This window comes from Artemia sp. Qi Xiang Cuo, chromosome 19 (assembly GCF_049724085.1).
Source record: "Artemia sp. Qi Xiang Cuo chromosome 19, ASM4972408v1, whole genome shotgun sequence".
NCBI lineage: Eukaryota > Metazoa > Arthropoda > Branchiopoda > Anostraca > Artemiidae > Artemia > Artemia sp. Qi Xiang Cuo.
Window position 1 is genome coordinate 38412285 of NC_142812.1, and position 25749 is coordinate 38438033.

The 25749-nt window shown below is 36.1% G+C and overlaps 1 protein-coding gene across 2 annotated transcripts in view; it reads right to left on the bottom strand.

Annotated features, from left to right (window-relative positions):
• The window catches only part of jing (AE binding protein 2 jing), a 139479-nt gene that overhangs the window by 86807 nt on the left and 26923 nt on the right, over positions 1 to 25749 (bottom strand). The window contains exon 1 of one of the 2 annotated variants that reach the window (XM_089104889.1): positions 4666 to 4795. The exons of the other annotated variant lie outside the window; for it this stretch is intronic. Within the exon in view, the coding sequence (XP_088961015.1) occupies positions 4666 to 4742 (77 nt within the window). The 5' untranslated portion in view covers positions 4743 to 4795. Of the gene's footprint in view, positions 1 to 4665; positions 4796 to 25749 lie in introns of those variants that run through there. 2 annotated transcript variants of the gene reach the window in all.

A 25749-nucleotide genomic window follows, 5' to 3' on the forward strand; every position in this document is an offset into this window, starting at 1 on the left:
TATAAATAACAAAATATAATACACAGGATCATGTTACTACATCAGGGCGAGTCGCAGTTGTCAAAAATCCTTTCCCCAAACTGTATTCTGAAGGTTCGGAATAAGTTTTGATTTTCGGCATCAGAGCTTTGGGGTTTCGACCCCCCCGCCCCCTTCATGAAAGATTTTACAATAAATTTTCCATTAATGTTAGGAATACAACTGGGGTATCACAAGGTCCTAGTTCACTGGCGGTTCTGGCCTCTCTTGTGCCCGGTGTAAAATCCTTATTAGTACCCCCTCCCCTATTCCCCACAAAATTGCCAGGCACATTTTAACAAAATGTTTATTCATTAACAAAATTATTTTTATTTATTAACTGATTAATAATTCATTTTTAATTATTTTTTATTATATAATAAATTATTTAATTATTTTTTAATGTATTTTTATTTTATTAGTTAATTAATAATTTATTACTCATTTTCATTTATAAACTACACCCTTTACTTTATTTTAATAAAAACAAAATTTCAGAAATTACCGAATGATTATAACCGTTATATTATTTATTTGGAATTTTGTGCACACAAAATTTCTGCATCCGGGGAAAGTGCCCCCTTTGTCCCTACCCTTAAACCGCCTCTGTCGTAGTGTATCACTGAGCTCTCCTAATCCTAACAAGCATATCCAAATATCTTAGTCATAATTTTCATCTTGATAGGCTGTGGACGTAATATAACTTATTACTTAGTAGAAATTCATTCTCAAATATATCTGGAAAATTATAATACGATAATCTAGACCAATGGTTCTCAAACTGTGGTACGCGTACCCCTTGGGATACGCAAAATTTTTTAGGAGGTACGCGGCCGGCCAAAAAAAAAAATAAATAAAAGAGTCCCTTTGAGAACCATTGGTCTTAGACCATTGCAGTCCCAAAAAAGAAGCTTTAATGCCAAACACGAAGAAAATGTTTTAAATAAAGACAGGGGCAGACCTTATCACTGATTTTTCAAGCCTTACAAATAGGAAAAGGATGAAGATAGGGGTTCGAAAACTTCTTCCTGGCCCTTACTTCGGGATGTAGGTCCATTCAAGAAAAAGCCTTTCATCTAGCTCAACAGCTTTACGATACAGCAAAAAGCTGTATGATCTAGACCCCCCCCCCCCCCCCCAAAAAAAGTCCCAGATGGCCTTCTTACCTATTATAAAATATGGTAACAGTCTAAGCCTATCCCGTCTTCTGAACTAAACACTATTATTACAAAATTTTTCCTCTGATACACACATAAAAATTTCCAATTTTTTGGATTTTTTCGGTCATTTCAAATTGAATGAATCTCAGCAATTCCGCCCCTCTTCACCCTGATGTCACTCACTTTTCATCAATGGTTGGATTATATTACCGATTAATTACATCGAAAAAACAACTACAAATAAGAAGACTTTCATATATAGTCCATGGGCTTTATCCAGGCATTAGGTGGAGCATGCTCTGGAAGGACAGAAATCCGATAGATAAAAAAAGAAGCATACCATTTGAGTCCACATTCAACGTTTCTTCCAGACAACAATCGCTACCGTCAAAACTGTTTACCAGTACCACCCCCCAACGGGGACACATACAACCCAAGACTGTAGAAAAAGCTTGTTCGTTTTGTGCATATATGCAAAACTTTATAATTATGCGCCATGATTCCTCTTGGGGAGAAAACACTATAATAACAAAAGGTAAGTACCACTAAATTTCCAATTTAATACTTTTCAAATGTAACGGTCACTACGGTGATAATTGCCCCCCCCTGGTAATAGGGTCAATATAGCTCTAAGCTAGCTTATGTACAAAACTTGGGAAAATGTGGATTAAAGTGAAAGAAACTCTGAAAATGTGGCTTATAGGAATTTTTAGCGCATTAAAAAGTGAGAATTTTGTCATCACAGTTTTTCTGTGTAGTTTTGTATACAGCTTAGGGCAAGTCCCTGTCTCATCAAGGAGGGGGGCAATTGTCACGGCAGCAGCCATTATATTTGGGAGGAGTCTTGAATGGGGAAAGTGTTGAACAGGAAATAATGGTACTAGGTCTAATGCTTTGTTCTATAGTATTATCGGTCAATATTTACCAAATCATATTATTGAGTTTCAAATAAAGTGAATACACCATTCGATGCCTTTTTTTTATGCTGATTACGAATATAACAATCATTTCTATCGGGAATTTATTTTAGCCCCCCCCCCCCGATATATGCCAATAAAGGGTATATATTTCTATATTAGGCATATATAGGGGGGGGCTAAAATTCATTTCCGATAGAAATGATTGTTATATTCGTAATCAGCATAAAAAAGGGCATCGAATGGTGTATTCACTTTATTTGAAACTCAATAATATGATTTGGTAAATATTGACCGTATTATCTTCATAAGAGGTATTTTGGAACAAAATTACCCAAAATTTTCTTGGTTTGCATTATTTTTTGTATTTGATTATCATCAACAGTGGGTTGAAGATGAGAAATAATACCAATAAAAAAGAAAAAAAATCAAAAGAAAAGGGGAAAAATAGCTAAGAAAAAAAGATTCATGTAGGCCATAGTCTGGGGCTAAATGTTCCCCCATTGTGAAGGAGAAGTTGGGGCGCATTTCCAAGGTCAGTGTTGGAAACAGTGTTGAATGGGGAATCGAATTGTGCTACTTTTTTTGTTATTGCATGTTTTGCCTAATTCAGAAGAGGTCATGCATAAGAGGGTAGAGTACAAGCACATATACATGAGTAGAGTACAACATATATTGAGCGGAGATTCGAATGGTTATATTTCTCTTTATTTGGTTTCTATCCAATCAGGGATGGTTTCAGGCGTAAAATCTTGGGGGGGGGGAGAGTTGGAGTCAATTTTCCCAAGTCAATTGAAAATGACAGTGAAAAATGAGCCATACAGTACCATAAAGGCAAAGTTACATTAAAGCCCTGATTCCCAACGTGGGGCACACGCCCCAACGGTAGGGCATAGGAATATTTAGGTGGGTCATGAGCAGAAAGTGCACCTTTCGACTGACAATAATCTAGAGCCTTAATTAGAAAAAATTACACTTTTAATGTAATGACGTCAAATTCACTTGCGTTTAAAGAGCAAAACAGATAGCCTACAGATTCGAGATTCGAATGGTTATATTTCTCTTTATCTGGTTTCTATCCAATCAGAGATGGTCTCAGGCGTAAAATCCTGGGGGGGGGGGGGAGAGTTGGAGTCAATTTCCTCAAGTCAAGTGAAAATGAGAGTGAAAAATGAGTCATAAAGTACCATAAAGGCAAAGTTGCACTAAAACCCTGATTCCCAACGTGGGGCAAATGCCCCACCGGTGGGGCATAGGATTCACTTGCCTTTAAAGAGCAAAAGAGATACATGATAGTATTGCAACGACGTCAAGCATCGTATGATAGGTGTTTTATACAGAAAAAAATTATCATTCGCATAAAATACACATAGAGAACGACTTGAAAAAAGATACCAAGTTAATCGCATTTGAAATTTTTTTCACGTGAAGACGCGTAAAATTTTGAATAACCAAATTTAAATATCACGAGGGGAGCATCAGAATTTCAGAAGTGCTGAGGTGTGGCATGGTTCAAAATCGGTTGGGAACCACTGCACTAAAGAAAACTGATCTTCTTTTGTAGAGGCTGGAATTATTGGTACTTGTTTAGAATCTGGGCAACACGCGAGAAAAACCGCATCAAAATCTCAAAGATGTTATATGAAAAACAGGCTTTCGCTGCCTAGTGAGGTATTGCTCACTCCGTGACAAAGATTTAAACTTTAGTTGGTACTTTCCCATTATATGGGCATTTCTAAAAAGTCAAGTTTGATTAATGCTAACGAAATAAAATAAAACAGGATGAATATATAATAGTTTATAAACAAATTTTGGCTATATATTTGCACATTAGGGGGGGGGGGAGGTAAAGTATAGCGTATATTAAATACGTAACCTAACCTAACCTAGGTACCCCCCCCCAAACCCCAAAAAACAACAGTTTAAATATCGTACACGCAATAAAACCAAGCTATCATTTTATTACTCTATAGCGGTTAAACAGTCAAAACGGGTTTTTCGTGACTGGTTTCCTTGTAAATGCCCATATAATGGGAAAGTACCCTTTAGTTTTTTGGGATTAAAGGGGAAAAAGGGTACACAGGTTAGGTTACGTATTTAATATAGGCTACGCTCTACCCCTCCCTCCTCCAAATGTGCAAATATATAGCCCGAATTTGTTTCTAAAGTGCAATATTTTTATCATACTTTGTTTTATTTCTTTAGGATTAACCAAACTTCACTTATCGCGTGTTGCCCGGATTTTAACAAGTACCGAATTATTTAAGGCTATCTTAGTTTCAACAAGATCTTTGAAGATGCAAAATTTCAGTTGCGGGTGGGGCAAGCGGTTGCCCTCCCCCCCCCCCCCGCCCTGTCACATAGAAAATTATACCTCTAGTGCCCTTTCCTACCAGAAGGTCGAAAGTTGCGCCCATTAAAGAGGGACAAAAAATGGTAACTAGGGAACCCAGGTTGTGTCTCTTCCCCGAATATTAGTTCTGTATTCACCCCTGTAGGCCTACCCAATAGCAAAATTAACTAACACTTCAGTTTCATGATTTTTATTTCTATTAAGTAGATAAACTAACCTGCTTGGACTGAAATTGCAACGGCTGACGCCCGAAATAACCTCTTTGTTGAAAGAGTTTTGCGCCAGAGTCAGCATCGAGGCTATCTACATGAAAATCCGATCCTCTCAAACTAAAATCACACATACACACAATTTAGCACATACACACCTCAACAAAGAACGGTGATAACTAATTTTTTTGTTTTTAATAGGATACTCCCATCAATTTTCTACGGGCTGCGCGCATATAGGAGCCGCCTTACCACCTCTCAGCCACGCCTACTTACCCATTCACCCTTCTCTTCCTAAACGTTATGGGATACGGAATTTAAAGAATCACCTGTGTTTTGTTTTTTTTATTTAAGTTGAAAAATTAAAAGACTAGGATATTATGTAACTGATAAAGAGAGAAAACGGAAAATTATTTGTTGATAATATCCAGCTAAAATGGGCATAAAACTTTACTTTAAAACACATGACCAACTATAAATAATCCTGAGATGTCAAAATGATCACGTGAAGGCAATCAAAATGTCGTTTTTATGCTCAAACTTATTTCTTATTAAACATAAAAATGGCATCTTTTGGACACTAAAGAAGAAAAAATGATTAAAAAGGTTAAAACTATTATATCATTTTTTTTAAACCTAAATCAAACATACTTTGCTTTTTACCCTTTGGGGCTTCGTGGTCAAGAGATTACACCCTTTGGTACGTATGTGGAATTTTTTTCAGGTGGGAGATAATAATAAAAATTTTTATTTGATAATTTGAGTAAGATGTGCCTAGGAATTCGGAAAAATATAGGATTCGAGGAAGGGTGTCTCCGCCCCTGCCCCGCCCCCTTCTGCTCAGTGGCGGATCCAGGGGGCGCCCCCCCTAACGTAGTCTAAAGTAGCGTAATTTACTTAATTAACATTTTCTGTTTCTGAATATGCTTTTGGGTTTAAGATTCATGTTCAATGGCGTTTTACAGTGTACCCGATGGAATATAGTCTAGCGTATCCTAATAAAAAATAAAAAAAAGGTACTTTGTATTATACCGCCAACACTCAAGAAGTGAAGGTAGGCTACTTGTGCATTATATCCTACACAGCGCAATTGACCGTACAAGGAAATACTACAGGAAGCCAGTCAAACGGGTATTTGCAATGGATAAATGGATCGCAGAGCGTGATTTCTTCTTGCATTTACAATATTTAAATTTTTGTTCTTTGGGGTTTAGGGGTGAAAAGGTATCTTAGGTTAAGTTAGGTCACCTATTTAATATATGCCATGTTTTACCCCCCCCCCCCCTAATGAGCAAAAATATAGCCCAAATTTGTTTCTAAACTATATTTTTTCATAATATTTTATTTTTTCATTAGCAATAACCAAAATTGACTTCTTTTGTGTGTAGGATATAATGCACAAATACCGAAGTGAACTTACGTTAATCCTAATGAAAAAATACCAAAACCTGAGGGGGGGGGGTGGTAAACTAACCTAAACTAACCTAACCCCCACCCCCCAGAATGCGCAAATATATAGCTCAAATTATATAATTCAGTACTGTTCTGTTAGCCAGCTAACACGCGAGAATTTGTGATGCGAATAACTAGTCAGACAGCTTCTTTAAAGAGAGAATTCCTTTGCAAACAGGGATTTCTCAATCCGGGAACAATATTTAAACTTTGGTTTTTTGAGGCTTATGGGCAAAAAGGGGTATTAGAGGCTTAGGGGTATTTAATATATACTATGATTTACCCCCCCCCCCCTAATGTACAAATATATAGCCCAAATTTGTTTCAAAACTATTATATTTTCATCATATTTTGTTTTATTTCATTAGCATTAACCAAACGGTACTGGTGCGTTAAACGGACACTTTTATATACTAATGAGAGACGAAACCCGCCAGACTGGTTTTTTCAAGAGACCGCTATTCAGAAACGGAATGCATAGAAAAGTTTTCATTGCGTTTACGATATTTAAACTATTTATTTATTGGGGTTTAGGGGGGGAGGTACCTAGGTTAGGCTACGTACTTAATATATGGTATGCTTTACCCCCACCCCACCCCCCTAATGTGCAAATATATAGCCCAAATTTGTTTATAAACTATTATATATTCATCCTATTTTATTTTATTTCATTAGCATTAACCAAACTTGACTTTTTAGAAGTGTCCATATAATACACCAGTACCAACCAAACTTCACTTCTTGCGTGTTGCCTGGCTAACAGAACAGTACCTATAATTCTAATGTATTCTGTCGCCCGCCACTTGTTTTCCACTGAGCGTAAGCTAATTGTTTTTTAATACAGACAGATAAAACTGGTTTGTTCTTGAGTTTCACTCAGCGTAAACTTGAGTGTTGGCGGTATAATAGGCTGCATAAGTACCAAATAAATAAATAAAACAACTCAGGTCAAGATATGGATTTTAGGTTGTACTGACTTCACTTGTTAGTGAAATTACACAACGTAATTGTTAAAGCTGATAATATTTTCAGAGTAATATTCTTTGAATTCACGGGATTTCTAAAAGACGATTTGAAATTAAAGTTTTTCTTCAAACGACAGGCGCAACGAAGCAACCAGTGGATCACTAAAGGAAATGTTTGAGAATTTGAAATATTTATAACTTTTGAAATGCTTCTCAGTCCCAAGAGGTGAAGAGAATAGAACATTTTTGTTTTAACTTTCGTAATCTCTCGAATAGAGCTTCTCTATTGATTAGTATGAATTTTTACACATATTAAATAAAAAAAAATTTTTTTAACTGAAAGTAAGGAACGACCTTAAAACTTAAAACAAACAAAAATTATTCCGTATATTAAAGGGGCTGTCCCCTCCTCGACGCCTTACTCTTTATGCTAAAATTTTACTCTTTGTCACAACTCTACTTTAAAAAAAATAAAATCATTAAGATTCGTTTAAATTTAGGAGGGGTTTCCTCCCTATTTCAAAAAACAGGCAAATTTTCTCAGACTAGTAACTTTTGATGGGTAACAGTAAACTTGATGAATCTTACATATTTGAAATCGGCATTATATGCTGATTTCTTTGATGTATCTACTGATATTAAAATTCTGTTTTTTAGAGTTTCGGTTACAATTGAGCGGAGTCGCTACTAACTTACAGTTCCTAAAAAAAAATCCAGCCGTCTTGGAATTTGTCAAAAATTTTACTGGTTGATTCGATAAAGATTTCGTTTAAAAACGTACTCAACAATCACATTTTATTATTACACGTTTTCACATTAAACCAGAATTCTTAAATCTAATCTTTTCTACTTAGAAACTTTGCCAGGAGATACATATACTGTGCAACTGTTGGCATGGCAGCAGGGGCAGATAGAGAGCAAAATCTTGGGGGAGGCACAATGTGAGACAAAGGCACCAATGAGCAATATCTTGGAGGGGGGGGGGTATGTGACAAAGGTACCAATAATTGACCAAATTGACAGATTTTTTTCTAAAAAAAAAAGAGTAAAAAAGAAGAAAGAAAACAGGATAAGAGGGCACCACAAAAATCTTGGGGGCCCGATTCCCCCTCGCTCCCCTGGATCCGCCAGTGCTTTAACTTCTGAGTCTTATGGTGTATCTTTTAATAAAAACAAAATGAAAACTTTTTCTTTGCAAACAATGACTGTCATCCATGTTTTACTCCGCCAACCACTAACATCATTTTCCCGGAACCTTCAAATTTGTCAAGGAGACCTTCCCAGCCTTAAAAAATAAATAAATAAATAAAACTGTACATGGATGCACACGTTATTTTATGATACTTTGATACATGTACTGGTTATGTGATAGTTGTCACTACCCTTTACTCTTTTTTCATGATCAGAAAAGGGCAGCATTTTTAAAATGCTAGAAAGCAGGTTACTGTCCGAAAACAAAGATCCCAAATGAAAACAACAGCCAAATAAATGTACTGTTGGTTATCACAATGATGGAACTACTTTATACAAAGTGGAACGATGAGGAAAAAATAGAAAAGGGGAAAACAATTGGTGTAAGATAACATGTGCGCTAATCAGATATGTAATAATAGACACACACCGTGCGAATCTAGCCAATCCGTATGCTCCCGTATATACTATGCTATATCTTCTTTTCTTCTCCTTGTTGTCCGACAGGCTTCGCTATTAGTAATATATAATACTAATCAAGTGCATTGCAAACCTACACAATGTGGCTTTATAGCGATGGGATCTGACATGATCAGATATGCAACTTAACATTGCCTTACTTTCGAAACAAGGTAATTGATAGCACAAAGATTTATATACGTCGAACTTCAATTACTGGTAGCCGAAGTTTTTATTAAAGGTATGTTCTTAATAACCTCCCGTTTTCGCTGGGTTGACCACAGCAAACCTGAGCACGATGCGGAACCCACTTGAAACACACTTTAGACCTGGTGCCTGAAAACATGGCTCAAATATTGTTGGGCTGAGGATTGAAATAAAACAATATCGGAATCAGCTATAGCTTCCAAGAGATATGAACATTAATTCCATTTCACTAGCAGTTTTTTTAATGAAATTTGAAGTTAAGGGATAGAATCTTACTCCAGTGATCCTCCATTTCACATCCCTTTTCTTTTATTCATATTCTTTTATTTTATAACATATTCAGAAAGAAAAGATTTGGAGTCGTTATACCCAATCTTACATAAATAAAACCGAGTCTGTCTGTGTGTGTATACATTACTACACTATTCCTCCAATCGCCAAGAAACTTTAACATGTTGTTGAGTAAACTCTTGCGAAGGTTTTAGGTATAGAATCCCCCCAAGGCCCTCTTATTACTTTTTGCACTGATTGAAATTACAAATTCCATAACACAAATACTTGACAGATGCTCTCGCTCACATCACTCATGTTTTCTGGATATTATTTATCCAACAATGTCCGACGGGTAAATTAAAAATCCTAAGTATTTATTCAAATACTTTTAGATTTAAAAATACGATTGTTATTTTATACGTTGGGAACATTTTTCCAACAGGGAATTGTTGGGTGGAATTTTCTGGGGGGGGGGGCATTTTTCGTGGAGAGGGAATTTTCCGCAGGGATTAGATGTCCACGGAGGAGGGAGTTCTTCTTGAATTTCCTTTCCTTTCTTTTGAGTTCGTAGCAACCACAGTTTATATAATTATCCAGTAAGCTTAACGCAGATCATTTCTTGTCTGCGTTCTCGTTGCGAACAAAAAGCTCCTCCCACTTCTTCGTGCAGTTATGGATCAGTGTTTTTGCGTCAATCAATAAAAAATGGTTAGAAAGGGCATTATTCGAATTTGTAAAAACAGAAAAAAACTTGGTGAGCCGGCCAAGTGGTTTGCAACTGTCCCATCTCACAGGTATGAATTAATTTATATACAAATTATGACTTAATCTATTATTTACATACAGTGGACTCAAATGATTGGCCTATGTAGGATTTTGTAAAAAGGAGGCGGGGGGTTGATGAAATTTGTGGAAATAAGGATTTTTTTTTTCTTCTAATAACTGGTGGAATAGGTGTGATGGTTTCAGGGGCGGATCCAGGATTTTTTTAGGGGAGGGGGCGCAAAGTAGGTTGATCCGACAAACTTACGTTTGTCGGATACAAACTTAATGCAAACTTGCGTTAATTTGGTAAATTACACTGCTTTAGACTACTTTACGGGGCTAACCCTCGCCCCCCCCCTCTGGATCCGCAACTCGCTAGGTTATCATATTTTTTTCCTGTCGTGATATACATTTTCTCAGATTGCAGTTCCTGTGAGATTTGAAAAATCTAGTTACTTGTTCTGGCGGAGAGCCTATATAAGACTAGTTTTTTTTTCAATCAATGTTTTTATATTAAATGCGCAGACCTTTTCTGAACTTTAAACAATAAACACCTCTGTTTGAAAATCTTTGCACTTTCTGAATTTAGATAGCGATAAGGGTTCCTGAGTGAGACCAATTTTAGGACTTGGGTTGTAAATATTGGTTGTTGTGGCAAAAGTTGCCACAATAGCCCTATCCAAGAAAATACCAAACGTCTGTTAAGAAGTTTTTTTGTAAAATTCTAAGGAAATTTTCAGAAAATTGAAGGACATCACACATTTTAGTGGCAGATCCAAAATTTTACGGGGCTTTACGCTAGAAAAGCTCCTATTATAGAATATTCTTCCAGTTTGTTTACCAGAAAATTAATAAAATGCATTTCTTACTTGATTATCGTCGTAAATTTATTCTTTGTCTTTCTTTCCATTCTTAAACCAATGTTATATTTACCTTTTGCATTATTACAGCCCACTATATATACATTTATATAAATTTATATGCAGTGTTACCGCCATACCAATTATTCCCCTTTCCTTTTTTATTCTTTAATAATAATTTCTGGTCTTGTTGAGTTTGAATTATTGTAGGCTTCTATTTCTACTGATCTTAAGTTTAATATGGCCTTTACTTTTCTTTAAAAAAAAAACTTTCTTTTTCGTAAAGTTTGCAAAAATATGTGGGAGGAGCTGTTTGTTCGCACCGAGAATGAAGAGCCAGAAATTATCTGCGGTAAACTTACTGCTATATCTTTATACTGTGGTAGCTACATATAGCGAGCGCAGAGATTTGAAATGAATTATAGTAACTTTGTTTGAACATCCGAGTTTCTTGTAAATACCCTGGGTCATAATTTAAAAACATAGCCAAGTATTGTCACTTTGGTACTCGTGCATTATATCCTACACACCGCTATAGACTGTATAGCCAAGTAGGTACTTTCACATTATATGGGCCTTTACAAGGAAACCAGTCACAAAAAACCCGTTTTGACGGGTTAATTCAAGACACCGCTATAGAGTAATGGAATGCATAGCGTGGTTTTCATTGCGTATACGATATTTAAAGTGTTGTTTTTGGGGGTTTAGGGGGGGAAGGTACCTAGGTTAGGTTAGGTCACGTATTTAATATATGTAATGTTTACCCCCCCCCCCCCAATGTGCAAATATATAGCCCAAATTTTTTATAAACTATTATATATTCATAATATTTTATTTAATTTCATTAGCATTAACCAAACTTGACTTTTTAGAAAGGCCCATATAATGGGAAAGTACCGCCAAGTATTGTCACTTTGGTACTTGTGCATTATATCCTACACACCGCCATAGACTGTATAGCCAAGTATTGTCACTTTGAGCATAGCCAAGTATTGTCACTTCTTCCAACATCGAGAAATAAAAAGCAAGGAGAAAAAATAGAGAAACAAAAGCAAGAGTCACACGGGAACAATCACTCAAATCGCCATTCTGCTCCTATCAGCCAGAATCCTTTTTTTCTTTATCCCTCAAATGCATTTGCGAAGAGATCAATACTCTGTGTAGCAGATTTTTCTGATCTGAGAGACCCCTTAGGGGGTTTATTGTCCTCAATATGCTTAGGAGGGTGCATAAGGGTGGGTGTAAATTCTAGTTTCCCTTTTGTAAATCACATAATTCTTTTTAAGACACGAAGCCAGAACATGAACCTTTTCATCTGATAATAGATGAAGATTAGAAATGTTGCAACTAGGCTACATGATAGCTCACCTGATAAGTGAGGTTAGTTAGGCAGTTTATATTTTTAATTATCTACCGGTCATATTACATAATGTTTTCTATATTAGTGTGAAAGTTAAAAGGGTAAATATTTGGACTCTCGTTAAAAAAAAATTAAATAAAAAAAACACCAGCTCGTATAATTTTAGCATATAGGTAAAGGGCAATTTCGATGCTTTGAATTTTTGTAAATGATGCTTCCCAAAATGAAAAATTAGTGTTAATTTCTATTTATTTTGGGCAACTGGAGGGTGTCCACAGAAATATTTTCTGGGCGGAAAGCTGAAAAATTATTTCCATTGGAAGGTTTTTTTTACTGTAGGCTTACATATTTCGAAACCATATTAATGGGACGATTAATCGGAATTGGGCATCAGAAAAATCGTGTTTTCCTATGGTTGGAATCGGAATCACAAATATTTTTCAGATTCCCAAAACGATTCGGTCTTAATGATTTATTTTTAAAATAGAAGAAAGTTGCATCTAATGTTGAACGTATTATAAAAAAATTAAATTACTTAGAATTAGACTCGACTGCTTCTTTGTGACATTTACAAATTTTCCTAATTTTAGCCATTTAAAGGCTGTCGTAATAAATGGAAACCTTATCCATGCACAATGCAGAGTTGAATATTTCTGTTATGGAATAAAACTGACTTACTATTTGAACCTACAAATTGTTTTACTAGGAGAATCAAGGAGAACACTGTCAATTCAAATTTTTGGATTACTATTGAAATCCCGGGCATGCATGCATAAATGTACGATGGGGGGTCTGTTCAACATAATCTCAGAAAAAAAGAAGAAATAAACAGGATACAGAAAACCGAAGAACCTGGATTTTAGTCGGGGGTTCAGGCTAAAAAAAGCCTCCAACTTACTCGCATTTATACACCATATTATGAAAATAAGAGATAAAAAAAACTATTTATTTAGAACCTTTACTTAAAGCCTCGAGCACTTTAAAGTTTAAGACGAGGCATGTTATAATAGTTCTAGAACAGTTTCTTATCCTACTTTACAATATTTACAGCCCTAAAGCCCTACTTTTATACTTTTTAAAGTGTAAATTACTGCATAATGACTAATTTAATTAATTAATAGGGTTACAAAGCCCGCTAGCTGTTAATAACTATATCATTTTTATTCTTGTACTCCATATTTTTTTCTCTCTCCGTAAGCGATTTTATTTCTCTGAGTATGTAATTCGTATGTCTTCCCTACTTTACAGGCCAAGAACCCTTTGGGGGGGGGGGGTCAGTATAGTGCATTATTGTCTATGTATTACATTATAAATAAATCTTATCAATTGACATGGCGTAAATTTTGGGCTTCAATTAAAATTTCTTTTCGGAGGTTTGCATTCCAAAAGATATTTTTTTCAACTTGTTGATCATAGGGTTTAATATTTTACTTATTTTCACCTTACCGCTGATTCTGTTTTGAAACTTCCTGGAAGATTTTCAACCTTCCTGTCTCATATATTGGCTATATAGGCTATCGCATATATGACTATACACGGAAGTTAGTCATAGGCGTCTTCCAACGTTTTTGCTATTATATCAAACTGATCCAGGCTTATCCAGTGTTTTCAATTTTTACTGTTAGTGTTTTCATCTTATATTTTTGTTTTCCTGCTTGGCGGGCTTTTCAAAATTTTAAACAAGTTTGATAATAGGTACAAATTTCTTTGGAATAATTGCTAGTAAAAACCCTTCGATATCCTGTTCATGGATATCGATATCGACTTCGATATCGATATCGACTTTTCGACTTCGATATCGACTTTTCACTATGAATTTCCGAGCATTAAAAAATATTTATTTCTTGTGCAATATTTAAAATTAGGGGAGGGGGACAGCCGGCATGTCTATGGGTACTGATTTAGATAGGTATTAATTTAAAAAAAATGGTTTTTTTAACTGAAAGTAAGGAGCGACATTAAAACTTAAAACGAACAGAAATTATTCTGTATATGACAGGGGCTGTCCCCTCCTCAACGCCTCGCTCTTCAAGCTAAAGTTTTTTATTGTTTTAAAAAATAAAGTTGTGAGACAGAGTCAAACTTTAGCGTAAATATCGCTCCTTACTTTCAGTTAAAAAAACTTGTTTTTATTAGTTAATTTCTGAACGTTTTAAATTAATGCAGCTTTGATTTTAGTTCAGCGTACATGAATAATTAAAACGAAATTCATATATTAATTTTCCTTTTTTTGGCTAAGTGGCTTTCTCGAAATTTTGTTCTGACGTAACTTACGAATTAACTTACGTGACGACTATCTATATTCGTATATTTTTATTACGTATATTAGGGAGTTCACACCCTATTCAATACCTCGCTCTTTACGCTAAAGTTCGAATTTTGTCCGAATCACAAACCCCTGAATCACAAAGGCCGGTTAATTAGAATAGATAGCTCTTTTGAAAGTGCATGATAAAAAACTTTTGCGTAAAGAGCGAGGTATTGAATAGGAGGAGAACCCCCTCATATACGTACTAGTTTCTTTTCGTTTTAAGTTTTAATGTTGCTGCTTTCAGTTGAAAAATAATTGTTTTTTATATTTAATTTCTAAACGTTTTTTAATAATGCTGGGAAATCTTCATAGAAATGTCCCTTCCCCCAAGGAAATATCCTCCATGGAAAGATCCTCCCCCGCAACCCCTACTCCGACCCCGACCACCCACTAGAAAAAAAATTCCTCCTTAAAACGCCTGTATACTTCCCAATAACCAATACTTAATGTTGCAGCCCGTCCCCCGGGAACTTTGGGGGATTAAGTCATCCTAAAAGACATATTAATTAAATTTTCGACTATGCTGAACAAAATGGCTATCTCAAAATTTTTATTGGGTGACTTCGGGGAAAAAATGAGCGTGAGAGGGGGCCGAGTTGCCCTCCAATTTTTTTGGTCATTGGAAAAGGGCACCAGAACTTTTAATTTCCGTTCGAATGAGCCCTAACACGATATTCTAAAACTACTGGATCGATACGATCACCCCTGGGAAAAAAAAACAAAAAAAAACAAACAAATAAATACAAAATTCCACATTTTTGCAGATAGGAGCTTGAAACCTTTGTAGTAGGGCTCTCCGATAAGCTGAACCTGATGGTGTGATTTTCATTAAGGTTATATGACTTTTAGGGGTTGTTTCCCCCTTTTTTCGAAAATAAGGCAAATTTTCTCGGCGCGTAACTTTTAATGGGTAAAACTAAACTTGATGAAACTTGTATATTTGAAATCAGCATAAAAATTTGATTCTTTTGATGTATCTGTTGGCATCAAGATTCCGTTTTTTAGAGTTTCTGTTACTATTGAGCCGGGTCCCTCCTTAATTAGTTCGTTACCACGAACTGTTTGATATGTCTAGTTAAAAAAACAACAACTCTTAATTCTTGGACAATAGAAACCTTATTCCAAAACCATCATACAATTACAAAAAAAAATCCAATGGGGCCTAATTAAAAAAAGGTACTGGTGCATTATATATAACACAGCGCTATAGACTGTACAAGGAAATACAAATGGAAAACCGTCAAACGGGTATTTGAAAGAGATAATGGATTGCAAAGCGTGATTTCTTATCGCGTTTACAATATTTAGGCTTACATATTTCGAAACCATATTAATGGGACGATTAATCGGAATTGGGCATCAGAAAAATCGTGTTTTCCTATGGTTGGAATCGGAATCACAAATATTTTTCAGATTCCCAAAACGATTCGGTCTTAATGATTTATTTTTAAAATAGAAGAAAGTTGCATCTAATGTTGAACGTATTATAAAAAAATTAAATTACTTAGAATTAGACTCGACTGCTTCTTTGTGACATTTACAAATTTTCCTAATTTTAGCCATTTAAAGGCTGTCATAATAAATGGAAACCTTATCCATGCACAATGCAGAGTTGAATATTTCTGTTATGGAATAAAACTGACTTACTATTTGAACCTACAAATTGTTTTACTAGGAGAATCAAGGAGAACACTGTCAATTCAAATTTTTGGATTACTATTGAAATCCCGGGCATGCATGCATAAATGTACGATGGGGGGTCTGTTCAACATAATCTCAGAAAAAAAGAAGAAATAAACAGGATACAGAAAAACCGAAGAACCTGGATTTTAGTCGGGGGTTCAGGCTAAAAAAAGCCTCCAACTTACTCGCATTTATACACCATATTATGAAAATAAGAGATAAAAAAAACTATTTATTTAGAACCTTTACTTAAAGCCTCGAGCACTTTAAAGTTTAAGACGAGGCATGTTATAATAGTTCTAGAACAGTTTCTTATCCTACTTTACAATATTTACAGCCCTACAGCCCTACTTTTATACTTTTTAAAGTGTAAATTACTGCATAATGACTAATTTAATTAATTAATAGGGTTACAAAGCCCGCTAGCTGTTAATAACTATATCATTTTTATTCTTGTACTCCATATTTTTTTCTCTCTCCGTAAGCGATTTTATTTCTCTGAGTATGTAATTCGTATGTCTTCCCTACTTTACAGGCCAAGAACCCTTTGGGGGGGGGGGTCAGTATAGTGCATTATTGTCTATGTATTACATTATAAATAAATCTTATCAATTGACATGGCGTAAATTTTGGGCTTCAATTAAAATTTCTTTTCGGAGGTTTGCATTCCAAAAGATATTTTTTTCAACTTGTTGATCATAGGGTTTAATATTTTACTTATTTTCACCTTACCGCTGATTCTGTTTTGAAACTTCCTGGAAGATTTTCAACCTTCCTGTCTCATATATTGGCTATATATCGCATATATGACTATACACGGAAGTTAGTCATAGGCGTCTTCCAACGTTTTTGCTATTATATCAAACTGATCCAGGCTTATCCAGTGTTTTCAATTTTTACTGTTAGTGTTTTCATCTTATATTTTTGTTTTCCTGCTTGGCGGGCTTTTCAAAATTTTAAACAAGTTTGATAATAGGCACAAATTTCTTTGGAATAATTGCTAGTAAAAACCCTTCGATATCCTGTTCATGGATATCGATATCGACTTCGATATCGATATCGACTTTTCGACTTCGATATCGACTTTTCACTATGAATTTCCGAGCATTAAAAAATATTTATTTCTTGTGCAATATTTAAAATTAGGGGAGGGGACAGCCGGCATGTCTATGGGTACTGATTTAGATAGGTATTAATTTAAAAAAAAAAGGTTTTTTTTAACTGAAAGTAAGGAGCGACATTAAAACTTAAAACGAACAGAAATTATTCCGTATATGAAAGGGGCTGTCCCCTCCTCAACGCCTCGCTCTTCAAGCTAAAGTTTTTTATTGTTTTAAAAAATAAAGTTGTGAGACAGAGTCAAACTTTAGCGTAAATATCGCTCCTTACTTTCAGTTAAAAAAACTTGTTTTTATTAGTTAATTTCTGAACGTTTAGAATTAATGCAGCTTTGATTTTGGTTCAGCGTACATGAATAATTAAAACGAAATTCGTATATTAATTTTCCTTTTTTTGGCTAATTGGCTTTCTCGAAATTTTGTTCTGACGTAACTTACGAATTAACTTACGTGACGAATTTCTATATTCGTATATTTTTATTATGTATATTAGGAAGTTTACTCCCTATTCAATACCTCGCTCTTTACGCTAATGTTAGAATTTTGTCCGAATCACAAACCCCTGAATCACAAAGGCCGGTTAATTAGAATAGATAGCTCTTTTGAAAGTGCATGATAAAAAACTTTAGCGTAAAGAGCGAGGTATTGAATAGGGGGCGAACCCCCTCATATACGTAATAGTTTCTTTTTGTTTTAAGTTTCAGTGTTCCTTTTTACTTTCAGTTGAAAAATACTTTTTTTATTTAATTTCTGATCGTTTTTTCAATATTGCTGGGAAATCTTCATAGAAATGTCCCTTCCCCCAAGGAAATATCCTCCATGGAAAGATCCTCCTCCGTAACCCCTACTCCGACCCCGACCACCCCCTAGAAAAAAATTACTCCTTAAAACGCCTGTATACTTCCCAATAACCAATACTTAATGTTGCAGCCCTTCCCCCGGGAACTTTGGGGGATTAAGTCATCCTAAAAGACATATTAATTAAATTTTCGACTATGCTGAACAAAATGGCTATCTCAAAATTTTTATTGGGTGACTTCGGGGAAAAAATGACCGTGAGAGGGGGCCTAGTTGCCCTCCAATTTTTTTGGTCACTTAAAAAGGGCACCAGAACTTTTACTTTCCGTTCGAATGAGCCCTCTCACGATATTCTAGGACTACTGGATCGATACGATCACCCCTGGAAAAAAAAACAAACAAATAAATACAAAATTCCACATTTTTGCAGATAGGAGCTTGAAACCTCGATAGTAGGGTTCTGATGCGCTGAATGTGATGGTGTTTTTTTCATTAAAGTTTATGACTTTTAGGAGGTTTTTCTCCCCTTTTTTCGAAAAAGAGGCACATTTTGTCAGGCGCGTCGCTTTTGATGTGTATGGCTAAACTTAATGAAACTTATATGTTTAAAATCGACACAAAAATCTGATTCTCTTGATGTATCTATCGGTATCAAAATTACGTTTTTTAGAGTTTCTGTTGCTATTGAGCCGGGTCCCTCCTTAATTAGTTCGTTACCACGAACTGTTTGATATGTCTAGTTAAAAAAACAACAACTCTTAATTCTTGGACAATAGAAACCTTATTCCAAAACCATCATACAATTACAAAAAAAAATCCAATGGGGCCTAATTAAAAAAAGGTACTGCTGCATTATATATAACACAGCGCTATAGACTGTAAAAGGAAATACAAACGGAAACCCGTCAAACGGGTATTTGCAAGAGATATTGGATTGCAAAGCGTGATTTCTTGTCGCGTTTACAATATTTAAACTTTTGTTTTTTGGGGTTTAGGGATGCTTTACCGTCAGAACCACTAACCGTCATAACATCTAAACAAAATTTATAAGTTTATATAATCGTTATAAGTATATAATAGTTTAGAAACAAATTTCGGCTATATATTTACACATCAAGGGGGTGGGGGTAAAGCATAGCATATATTAGATACGTAGCCTAGCCTAGGTACCTTCCCCCCCCTAAATTCCAAAAAAAATAAAGTTTTAAAATTTTTAGATGTTATGACGGTTAGTGGTTCTGACGGATTTTTTTGCCGATGTTATGACGGATTTTGTAGACGAAATGACGTTAGTGCTCCCTTAGATGTTATGAAGCCTTCCCGGTATGAACTAGGTTGCTCGTGGGGTTACAGACGTGGAGGTACAACTAAAGGATAAGGATTACATACTCAGACGCAACCACAGTTTCGAAGGCAAAGGTTGAGAAAACAGAAGCGGACTGAGAGACGGTTAGACCCCGGCGCCGCGCCGGCGGATCGACCAAACACCGCCGACGAGAGGCCCGGTCGAACGCCGCCGAAGCGTCATAACGCCGCCGGCACGTCGCAGGCATGCCACCATTGACAGCGATGGTAGGGTTTAGTCGGCTTTAAATTCTTTGGGTAGCAAGTCTTTGTTTTTTTAACCGCAAAGCCGGAGCTTGTCCTTCTCGTATTGTTTAGTATCTTGATTTCCATGAGGAAAAATCAAACCGGGCTTGCGCTATTTCTAAATTTTTGGGTACTTCCCCCCAAAAAAATTGGTTCCCCAAATCCCCGAAAATCACGCAATCACGGTGCCACCCCTAGCGATTTATCACCAGTGACTTTCCCTGCCAAATATTACTTTGCATACCATAATTCTTCACTACTCATATTTTGGGCCCTATGTCACACCTGATCTATTTCATCAACATTCAAAATGCCTCCCATACGGGTCTTTATTAGGCTGCCACGACCATAACCTCCATAAGAAGGGTCTCATTCACATGTTTCAATAAATTTTCTACCCTATAACGTAATTTCTCCACATTGCTACAGCGCGTTCCCCTGAATCATTAAACGTAGGTTTCGCTGGATATTTAATTGTATTTACATCCATGTATATTGATGTGTATTGATTTTTTACGTTCAGCCCCATCATAAATGATACACTTCCCATTCCCAAAGAAATAAATACTTTCGTGGAATCAATACTAAGCAATTACCTCTTACGTGACACAAATATGCTCAAGAATGTAATATTGAGTGGTTTCTAAATAAAAAATATTTAATCTGAACAAGAATTTTGACGCAAGGCTTTATCAGAAAATTTTATAAAATAATGAAAATTCCAACTGTTTTGAGGTTATTTTGAGCAACAGGGGGGGGGGAGGAGAATCCAAATGGGCCCAAATAAATAATAATAGTTGAGTGAGACTCACTCAACAGTGAGTCTCCCTCACTGTTGAAATTAGACTAGCTTTTATATCAATACATTAAATAAGCATGTACACACAAATCTACTTGGAGGGATGGGGATGGGAGAAAGTTGATAAGTTCGTTTAAAACTACAACCCCCAAATTATACAAAAAATACTGAATACTGTAATAATCATAACAATCCGGGCCAAGGCCGTATCCAGGGAGGGTATTAAAAGGTTTGAACAGTGTTCGTAACACCATTTGGTACTTGAGCACTATATGGACCTTTACAAGGAAACCAGTCACGAAAAACCCGGCAGACAGGTTAATATAATAGACCGCTATAGAGTAATGCAATGCAAAGCGTGGTTTTCATTGCGTTTACGATATTTAAACTGTTGTTTTGGGGGGTTTAGGGGGGGGGGCGGTACCTAGGTTAGGTTAGGTTACGTATTTAATATATGCTATGCTTTCCTGCCACCCCCACCCCCAAATGTGTAAATATATAGCCCAAATTTGTTTATAAACTATTATATATTCGTCCTATGTTATTTTATTTCATTAGCATTAATCAAACTTGACTTTTTAGAAAGGCCCATATAATGCACAAGTACCCACCATTTGTATTAATAAATAGATAACTGAGTCGCGATTAAAAATTTTAAATATCGTAAAAAATCCCATGCAAGGGGATATTCTATTTAAAAAAAATATAAGTAGGCCGAAAAAAATGAAAATAATATAAAATAATATAAGTAGGCCGAAAAAAATGACCATATGCTACATATAAGGGGTCGTTAGGAGATCCCCCTAGACTGTATGGGATTGAGGGCTTCTTCGAAGTAAGAAAGGTTGCACACTAAGTTACCCCGTACGTTGGAGTAAAAGAGGTGAATCTAAAGCAGGGTTAGTACACACTCGTCCAACAACAAACAGCGCTCAGCCCAATAAGAGTAAGTCCAAACAGCCCGAAAACTAATATAAGCTAAAAGATAGCATATAATAAAAAATCTGTTCTAGTGATCTGTGTGAGCGACTTAGCCAAAATAAGAAAAAACAAAACAGAAATGCATAATGTTGCTCCCAATGTTTCGCTGAAGGGATAAAGCATTTTACATTATTGATAGAAGAGGATAAGAAACAGTTGAAGGAACAACTTAGAAAAAAAACGGCAAAAATAGGCAATTAGCATATTTGATAATTTCGACTGTTTTAAGTCGGCTAGAGCAGTTTTACCAAGGGATCCAAGTGCTACACAGGCATTTTTTTTTACCAAGATTTAAATGGGAATGTTTTTTTATATTCCTGTTTTTGAACATTTGTCAATGTCTTATTGTTTCCCAGCTGGGACAATCCCTCCCCCCACTGTTGGCACCCATGAGTACAATACCTTAGGTTATATAACAGCCTAGTATTTTCAAGGCTTTCAGAAAGTAGATTTGAATCTCTTAAATGGTTTCCTTTGTAGGGCCCAGCATGGGCCCTGCAAAAGAAAACAGGTTTTTTTTTCCCTTGGGCCCATTGACAAATGACAAAATTATATGAAATTCAATTCCAAAATTTTCCCAACGCCCCCATCCTTCCTCTGGTAGAAGCTTTCTGTAGAATCGTCTTCTCCTAGCAAACTTCTGCAGGCATCTATACTTATTAATTACGGCATTTCAAGATAGAAAAATCGAAATTGTATCTGGTCCCCTTTACTCGAACCAATCTAGCTCAACCAAACCCTTTAATTTTAATCCCCCCTTCCACCTTTCCATATCAGGAGTTATATGTTCTACCATTCATCTAAAACTTACGCTTTTCGTGGAAGTAATACCCTAAGAGAAAAAGATATCCGTGCATTGGACTAATAACACTAAAATAGTACTCGCTTTGGTGGATTTGAATTTTTCTGTCCCTTGGAGGCAGAGAGTAAAAGCCAGCAGGGGAGATTCCAAGTTGGCCGGCAGACAAAAGGAAGAACCCCTTGTGCGATCCATACAGTCTAAATTTTGCCCAAAACCTAAGTTTACACATGAGACCATCGCATAACATCAAGAACACCTGTTTTTAATACCATGGCATTTGTAGATAATAAACAAATGACACTAGAAGATGGAATAGATGCAATTTGGTAAATGAATGTAGAAATGTGCCAAATGACATTTTGTAACAGACTAGGATGTTTTCTGGTTCAAAAATTACCAAGCGTAATTCTGATTTTTAAGTTCCCAAAATCCTTACATCTAGATAGCCAAGCGCAATTATGTGATTCACTCGAATAAGCTCAATTTTATGACTGTATATAATTAAAATGTAATCAGGTCTTCCCAGGTGGGGAGGAGAATGAAACGTCAAATCAAGCGTTTTTATGATAAAATATCCGACAAATTGTTAATTCCCAATTAAAATTTCCAGAGGGATCCTTACCAGGCAAGCTCATTCCAGGATGTTTTCAAGGGGGAGGGGGAATAAAAAAAAAGTATTTAATAATTCGAAAAAGATTCAAGATTTTACAATTTTAAGTATAAAATCAGATCCTTCCACTGCGCTTTTAAGTTTTTTTTTATTTAGAGATTTTCGTATCCTACGAAAAAAAGGTAATAAAAGTTACTATCAGATCTTCATTGGATGACATGTTTTAATTCTACCGACCAAACTCAATCAATTCTATTCCCTTTTTCAGCAACAGATTATTTTTAAGTTTAACAAATGATAAAAGATTAACAAATTCGGTAGCTCTTATCTTTATGGCTAATAAAACTGCGCCGAATTTTTACTGGTGGACCTTATTTTGAGACCATCTCTTGATTCTCATGAATCGTGTTTGCATACATTGCAGGCATCCGAAAAAGAAATTTTAATAGGCAGATTTCAATAATGGGTAGACCTCACTTTGACCAAAGTAATGACAAAACATAGGATTTAAATATTCGGCATCGTTTGATGAGTTTAATCAAACCTCAGGATCACTGGGCATGATCTTGACAGTAAAAAAGATACAATAAAACCCAGTATAGAACTTAGTGATTTAGACAGGGCAAGTCTTTTATTGACTATTTACTAGGGAAGCCGGAGTTACCCCCCCCCCCCCTCAGGAAAATTCTCCCGGCGGAAAATCCCCCCACATCAAAAATTCCTCATACGCAAAATTGAGCATCCACGGAGAAAGTACAAAATAGGTACCTCAAAATGTCGATCAGATGTTCTAAGGGGGTAGCAAAAGGAAAAGATATAAAAAAAAGCTGTAGGACAGGGACTGGTTGGTCGCTAATGCCTTTTGATTTATAAATCAAAGTATTCTCCGAAGTTTCTATGACCATGAAGGGAAGGTTGGGGATGAGGAAGGCCCCCCCTAATAAAATAAATTCTGGGCATTTTGTGTTCTAATGTTACCTTTACTTTCATAATACCAGCTTAGACCAGAAATGTTCCCAGGAATCAAGAGGATTAAATATCAATTCCTACCTCCACCATCCACCGTCCCTTCATCAAAACTAATTCTGTATTTACCTGAAGGCTAAATGAGAGCTAGGATGTTTTGGCATTAAAATGCTCCCTTTGGGGCGTCAGCCCCACTCCCTAACAACAAAACAATCAGAGAATCCCAGGGTAGAGGTTTAGAGCTCTCATCTACAAATGTTTGAAATTGTATATTTTTTTACCAAAGAAAGATTGTATGATCACTTTTTATACAAAAAAGACAAAATATCGAAAACGGTACTAGGACAGGAGCTGTTTGGTCTCAAATCTCTTTCGACTTAAAAAAAAAGGACTAGAAATCTCGATTTTCGATCAAATGAGTATCTGCCGAATTTTCTACGACCAGAAGGGGAAGGTTCGGATGAAGAAGGCGCAGCCGCCCTCGTATACACCCTCCTCAATTTCTACCTCCACCCCTTTCCTTAGAACTATTCTGCATTTTCACGAAAGTTCAATGTGTAAGTTTCAACTTTATACCCTCAGTCGTTCCTTAGATATTGCTGATACACCTGTGTGAGTTTCAACTTAATATCCTCAGGCGTTCCTTAGATATTGCTGATACATCTTTTGATAAGTAGCATGCACAAGGTAGGCTATGTTTTGATTGTGTTCGACATTCGTCTCCAAAGCAGTGGAGTGTTATACCATCCCCACAGAAATAGTTATTTGACCTTTAGACTATTTTGAACAAGATGGCTATTTAAAAATTTCGATCGAATGTTTTTGGAGAGAAGGCAGTTAAATAGGGTATGGGAGGGAAACTGGCAGCCCTCCAACCACTTTAAAACATCCCCCTCAACATATCCTAAAAGTTTCAGCTTAATACCCATTGCTGTTTTTAAGATGTTGCAGATCCCCCTTTGTGATAAACTGGATATAAAAACTGCCTTTTGATTTAGTTTAAGATACCACTTAAAATTATCTAAAGTTTCACCATGATACCCTGGCATATCTTGGGTGCACCCAGAATCAGAATCTTCCCCTTCTCCTAATGATAAATCCTGCATGAAAACAATGGACCAGTTACATAATTTACAATCCTTACCCTGAGCTGCGGGGGCACGGTATTCCTAGATGCATAGCTATTGGACCTTTTGACTAGTTTGAACAAAATGACAATTACAAACTTTTGACCATTGTTAAGAAGAGGGGGCACATAAAAAGGACGAGAAGAGGGGGACTGGTTTCCCTCCAATCGCTCCCTCTTTAACTCCCCCTCAATGTACACTGAAAGTTTCAACCTGATACCATCAACCGTTTCTTAGATACTGCTGATATTTTCTTTTCACAGCCAGCAAGGACAAACTATGTTTTGATTGTGTTTGGCATCCCTCTTAACATTTCCTTAACGTTTCATCAATACTCAAAGCTTTTTTGGAGATCCAGGATCAAACATGCCCTCTTTTCTTAATAAAAAACCCTCGATTTTATCAATGAGTAGCTTGTATAACTTACAGCCCTTGCACCGGGGGCTGCAGGAGGGGGTGTCAATCTTGGAGCAATGGTTATTTGACCTTAGGACTATTTTGAATAAAATGGCTATCTTAAAATTTCGTTCGGATGCATTTGGGACGAAAAAAAGGCATTGGAAAGGGTTCCTTCCAATCACTTTTGAATCTTAAAAAGGGCATTGGAACATCTGATTTCCAATTGAATGAACTCCCTTCAAAGTTTTTACGACCTTACCATAAAAACCTTATATCTTAACAATGGACAGCTTGCATAACTTATGGCCCTGCCCCTGGGGATGGAAGGAGAGTAGTCAACCCCGGAGGCATGGTTATTTGACCTTTGGACTATTTT